The sequence below is a fragment of the Scardinius erythrophthalmus genome (assembly GCF_964197995.2).
Source record: "Scardinius erythrophthalmus genome assembly, chromosome: 17".
In the NCBI taxonomy this organism is placed as follows: Eukaryota; Metazoa; Chordata; class Actinopteri; order Cypriniformes; family Leuciscidae; genus Scardinius; species Scardinius erythrophthalmus.
Window position 1 is genome coordinate 37372968 of NC_138237.1, and position 6000 is coordinate 37378967.

Here is a 6000-nt window from a genome sequence, read left to right on the forward strand (position 1 = left end):
GCTGTATTGACCTGCCTCTCCTTCCTCGAATGCCAAAATGAATGCTGGGATATTTCTGCTGTCAAGTTCACACAAGTTACCAACCGATGCATCCTCGGTAAAATGGGCGTGTCAAGAACACTTCCGGGTTTTTTAACCGTTCTTGCTAAAATGCAAACTTGTGTATTGGGACAGTACTTGGGCCACAAAAGATGACGTTTTACAAGAACACAAGACACACAAGTACAGACAAGAACACAGATTGAGAAAGGCCCAAGAATATATCCAGCATAGACAAAAACTTTTTTGTATACTTCACATAGCCTACTACTCTATCACTATATGTTGGGGTATAGAAGCCTTTCTTTCTTGGATTACAATGACTGGATCACATTCAAGAAGGCCACTGTCATCTTGTTTCTAAACTAAGTCTTCAATGGTAATGTTAATCTAATGTTAATCTAATCTTTAATAAATCTAAGTTGCATTCACAGCTAAACTAAAGTCAGATAATGTGCATTATGCACCAATCCATGTTTTTATTTTGTCAGTCATATAATTTTGTTGAAACATGCTTTGTGGCACAAGTTCTGCATTGTTTCAAAGACCTTCGGCAAGTGGTATTTGTACAATTATTTCACAAATCAAAGTTCTGTGTGAAAAGGGAGCACTTGCATTCTCTTTCCCCTTGATATTTAAACGGGGAAAAAACTGGTTGAAAGAAAGATTAATAATTACACTGCAGACTCTGAGGATTCGGATCCTCCAAGCATCTCTGTCCATACAGTATGCAGCACCTCTCTAGAGATATTTATATGAAAAAGGTGGTTTTGTTTGTTTCTGAACAGTGTGGTCAAAGAACAGCAAGCCAGTTCACACTACCATCCTGAACCCTCACATCCATCTGATCGGAGAGGACGCCGCCTGTATCGCCTACATTCGTATCACGCAGTATCTCGACACAAACGGGATGCCATGCACCGCCCAGTCAGAGGAGACGCGAATCTGGCATCGCAAAGACGGCAAGTGGCAGATAGTCCATTTCCATCGCTCAGGCTCTCCGTCTGCCATCACTAAATAAGAGAGTCAGGTAAGACGTGTCCAAAATTCATTTATCATCGGAGCAAGGCATTGAAGGTGCAAAGGCCTAGTTACAAAGTTGTAAATTGTATTCTTGTTCATTTTCGTTGGCAACGAATATCTAAAAAAAAAAAAAATCTATAAATCTCTGGTGCTCTTCGGTCATTTTTTAACCAAAAAATGTATTTCATCGGAATGGTACGAAACTTGGTAAAAGTCTTCACACCTGGTCTGTGAACACAAAAAAGAAAATCATGGACATGATTTGAAAATGGAAATGGTCGAAAATGAAATAGTCACGCTTGTATTGTTCGTCGTCAAAAATGAGCGCATTGGAAATGAATGGGAAGCGAATTTCATCTAGTGGAAACCGTTTGGTGCTGCGCCCAAACAAAATAAAAAATTTTAAGATATCGACCTCAAACTTTTCAGCAGGTTATGCTCCAAACTTTTTTTGAAACTTTTTTTTTTTCTTGTGCCTTCTTTACAAGACTTTCAAGAATTCAAGATTTACGACAGTTTTAATTGGAAATGTAATTTTCAGGTCCATGTGAATAAATGGATTATAACTAGAGCATAAATATAATTTAGTACCATAACATAAAAAAAAATAAAAAACATTATCAAATTAAAATATAGTACATTCATTTAATTGATTTTTTTTTTGACCACCACACAAAGAGGACCAAAGGGTTAAAAATCTTTATCCAGTTATAAAAAATAAGTTTCTCATAGCAGCCACCGAGCGAACGCACAGGGTAACGTTATGACTTAACTTCCACACTCTCAAATGTATTTTAGTATGATTGTTTTGACCAAGTAAAACAGCGCTGCGTTACCCCACAACTTTCATTCATCAAATAAAGTGACCTGTAATTCAACACTTGCAGCTGTTTTATTAGAATAAAACAATGTGAACTTAAGTGATGAAATGTAACTGTAACAAAGTTCAGGGAAGGAGGCGGACGTTAAACGTAACTTTAATTGTAAAATTAACAAACAACAAAGTGAAAGGAGCGGCGACTGTGGCATACATGCATAATAAAACAGCAAAATAAAATGACCACAGTAACATTAATAAAACTTTATTACATTAGATCACCCATGAACATGATTTCTGCCCGAGTCCCATCGGCTGTGGAGGTGAAGACGGCAAATCCCATGATTCCACGCTCATTCACGGCGTCATCAAGCCACGTCTTTGTTATTGTTTTGAAATAGTGACCTCTAGCTGCAAAACTTTCTTCAAAGTTCTCCAAAATGAAAATATTCGGATAATGTACAGATATTCGAAAAGTTCGAAACGACAAATACTTCAATTACTTTCTACACTGACTGCAAACCGATTAATTGGACTTAACAGTCCTCATATATCAAATATATGTCGCTAATAGAAAAAATTATACTGAAAATATTGGAGAACAGACAATTAATTTTCTGAAGAGATCCACATTCCAGATTCCAAATCTAACAGGCCTGAAAAATCTGAGCAAAGTCTTTTTATTACTTGACAGGAAGTTGTTCTGTGTGTAAGATCCTTATTAAATGTGTATGTGCGCCCGAAAGCCAAAAATGGCGTGAGGCAAAAAATATTCAGACTTATAAAAAGCGTACGCCAGAACCTGTGCAAAATTCCCTTTATAAGTCAGTGGAAGATTGTGCGCACGAAGTAACCATATGTGGAGCTTACAGCGCCTCGTTTTACTATGCATATCCTCATCTGCATATCATTTGCATATTCATCCACGCGATACGTTTAATGGTACAAGACATTAGGAAAATATGAGATACGGATGTGCGTCACATTACATTGTTGAAAATCATTTAGTAGCCGATCCTTGCCTTGTTTTTGAATAAATAAATCAAATAGTATAAAATACATTTTAGAGAGAGTTTTTCTCAATCTTTTCCACTGGCCAAATAGTATTTTTAATTCCTTTATATTTTTATGGAAACAGATAGGCCTTATTGTGCATTATTGATCACTATTTCGTGGAAATATTTCTGTTCTGCTATTATCATGTGCTAATCAATCCTCGCTGTCGTTAAAACGTTAAAGCACAGCATGCCACAGGAAAAGTGTTCAAAAGCAGCGCATCACAAATATTTATATTTATTAGAATCTAAAAAATGTTTTCATGATTTCATGTAAGTGCTTAACTCCATTCATGAGAATGGCATATGTAATCTAAATGTGTATATCAGATGTAAATCATTATTTTATGTATTTAAACTGTTATTGTGAACATGTACTGTATTTATGATTAGGACTCATAATGAAGATTTAAAGTGGTTTTCCTTCATCTGCCGTCAGTGATTTCTCAGATCACCATTGGTGTCGCTAAATTTCCCAGTCAAGTTTGTTTTTATAAATAACAACTTGTGCGTTCGTACGCAGCGGTTACAAATGAAGCCCCAGATCCGGTCCTCATCTGGGACGCGTGATGTACAAGATGTGGGCCGGATCTGGGCCGACACGATGTTGCTGTCTGGGTTGTGGATTATATTCATAACAATATTCTGGCTCCGTTGCAGTTTGCATACTGACCTATCTCTCTATTTCTGTCTTAGTTGAAAACATCAAAGTTGCAGGATCACTCGCTTGAGGATGTACAAGCTCCGAGCTTCTCATCTTTTCCTTGAACTTCATTGGCTTTAGTGTCATCACATTCACATCAGCATTTATTCCTCATTGCTCAGAACACTTCTTTATGGATAAACTATGATCAAGCCACTTTGTGCTGTGTGGTATTAATTTTTTCAGTAGTTTGGGTATGTTTACAAAATTAGCCACCATGTTTCGACCATAAGTGTGCTTGGACAAATGAGATATTCGGGACAAGGATGGAGCAAGCACGACATTCCAAAAGAGATCCTGTTTCCTGCGTTTTATAAAAAGGACACGGGTATCTAGATATACTCTTTTTAATCGGTAAACATTTAGACATTCGTTTTTCAATCTCTCTCTCCTATGCCTGTATTAGAACTCGATTGCAACAATCCCATGTACTATTTTAAAACTTTTAGATATTTGAAATACCTTTACAATTCCACATGTGTAACTGCTAGGTAAGAATATTGTAATGAGTTTTTCATGTGAATATCGATGAACAGCTTGTTCTCCAGAACTCTTTCTACGGTGTATTAGTCAAGCACATTGAACAACAGTGAATTTCAGTATACGTTTAGCCCTTGAAATCAAAGCTGCATCGATGGCGCAAAAAAAAAGAGAAGAAACAATCCGCACTGCAAGAACAGATGGATCAAGAGGGCCGAGCGACTCATCCAACGAACCGTTGCTGAAAGTGAAAGATGGAGCCGACGGTGGCACTGTCCCGAGCTGCAGTGCATTGTGGGCCTACAGTATCTGCATGCGAGACCTTTTTTCTTTTCCTTGATAAAGTTCTTCCAGTAGAGCTGGTGTATTTGTTCTTCCTTTTGTATTTTAGGATTCAGGGATTTTTTCTTTTATCAACAAAAGGAAGTCTCTTGAAGTCATAAAAGCTCGATGTCTAGGCTTAACGTCTATTCAAATTCAATGGGAGAATGTTGTTAGAGAGAGAGAGAGACAGAGAGAGAGAGAGAGAGAGAGAGAGAGCTTTCAATAATCGGTGTTGTTAACAGTGAGGGAAGTGTTTATCTACTGATGTTGTTTTTAAAAATACTTGACAACAGAAGGCGTTAATCACTCACAAATGTGCTTTCATATTTATTAACAAGTACAATGGAATCACAGTTATTAAAATGATTCAAGGAATAAGGTGGACATAGTGATGCTCAACGACCTATAGCGTTTTAACTTGTTGATATTGTATTCAGACTATTGGAGTATTGAATATCTGCTATTCAACTTAGTCTTTCTGTCTTATCTAAAAATTTGTAAGGTATATTAACACATTTTGCATCTTAAATGCACAGATTAATATATGTTTAGATTTATTAAACCATTTACGTTTTACTAGTAATACTGTATGAGCTGATAAGTCAGATTTGTCAAATATTGCTTAGTATTTATTTTGTAAAACAAGAATATATATGTGATGACTGTATGCATGATTTTTTTTGTTATTTGATCTAAACAAGGTTGTATAGAAACGTTTGGCCATGGCTGTATAAAAACTGCTATTCATCAGGCTGGATTTTGTGTCATAATACCATGAACAGAAAACCGACTGCAATCTTCACAGTTCTTTAGTTAAATCTGTAACACATTTAGGCTACTTGTTGCATATCCGACAAAGATTCACTCGTAATATATGAACGATTGAATTATTGTTCAATTGTCATTACAGAGCTAAAGTTTTTCAATGATTCCCTCTTTATTTACCTTCTCAGAAAGACACATTTAGAATTGAAAAATAAAATGCATGGAAAACAACGGTTCATTGTAAACGGCTACTGGTGGCCTCTTTGATGTTCTTGTCTTCTCTATTGTTTCAGCACAGTTTATGAAAGGCATAACAGCATCTTTTTGACGTATATACTGTGTTTTGTTGAGGCATGCTGTTTCTATTGTCAAAAGTGGGTGGGTACGATAATTGTTTTCTGAGTAAAATGTACTTTTTGCAGTTTGGCTCTAATGCAACCGGGCTAATAAATAAAAGTGCTTTACAAAGTGTTGTAGTTGTCATTGCTTGTTTGTTGTGAATTCTCTTTTGTTGGCAAGTTTTGAGGAGTGCATCTGGTAACACTTTATTTTAAGGGGATGTAGTTATTACATGTACTTACTATAGTAATAACAGCAAATTACGCATAATTACAAGTAACTAACAAGTAACTAACAAATTACAAGTAACTAACCCGTAACGTAACTCTATAGTAAGTACATGTAGTTATTTAATATTACTCAGTACTTATTTGAGTAAGTACAATGTAACTACTTCACCTTAAAATAAAGTGTGCATGTTAAGTCGGTATGATACGGCCTTTAACTATTTTAAG

The 6000-nt window shown here is 36.0% G+C and overlaps 1 protein-coding gene across 2 annotated transcripts in view; it reads left to right on the plus strand.

The window, feature by feature from the left end:
- The window catches only part of camk2a (calcium/calmodulin-dependent protein kinase II alpha), a 53651-nt gene extending 47975 nt beyond the window's left edge, over nucleotides 1-5676 (plus strand). For both annotated transcript variants that reach the window (XM_081389946.1, XM_081389947.1), the window contains 2 exons: nucleotides 828-1069; nucleotides 3631-5676. In XM_081389946.1, the coding sequence (XP_081246072.1) occupies nucleotides 828-1060 (233 nt within the window). In that variant the 3' untranslated portion in view covers nucleotides 1061-1069; nucleotides 3631-5676. The remainder of the gene's footprint in view (nucleotides 1-827; nucleotides 1070-3630) is intronic.
- The last annotated feature ends 324 nt before the right edge of the window (nucleotides 5677-6000 follow it).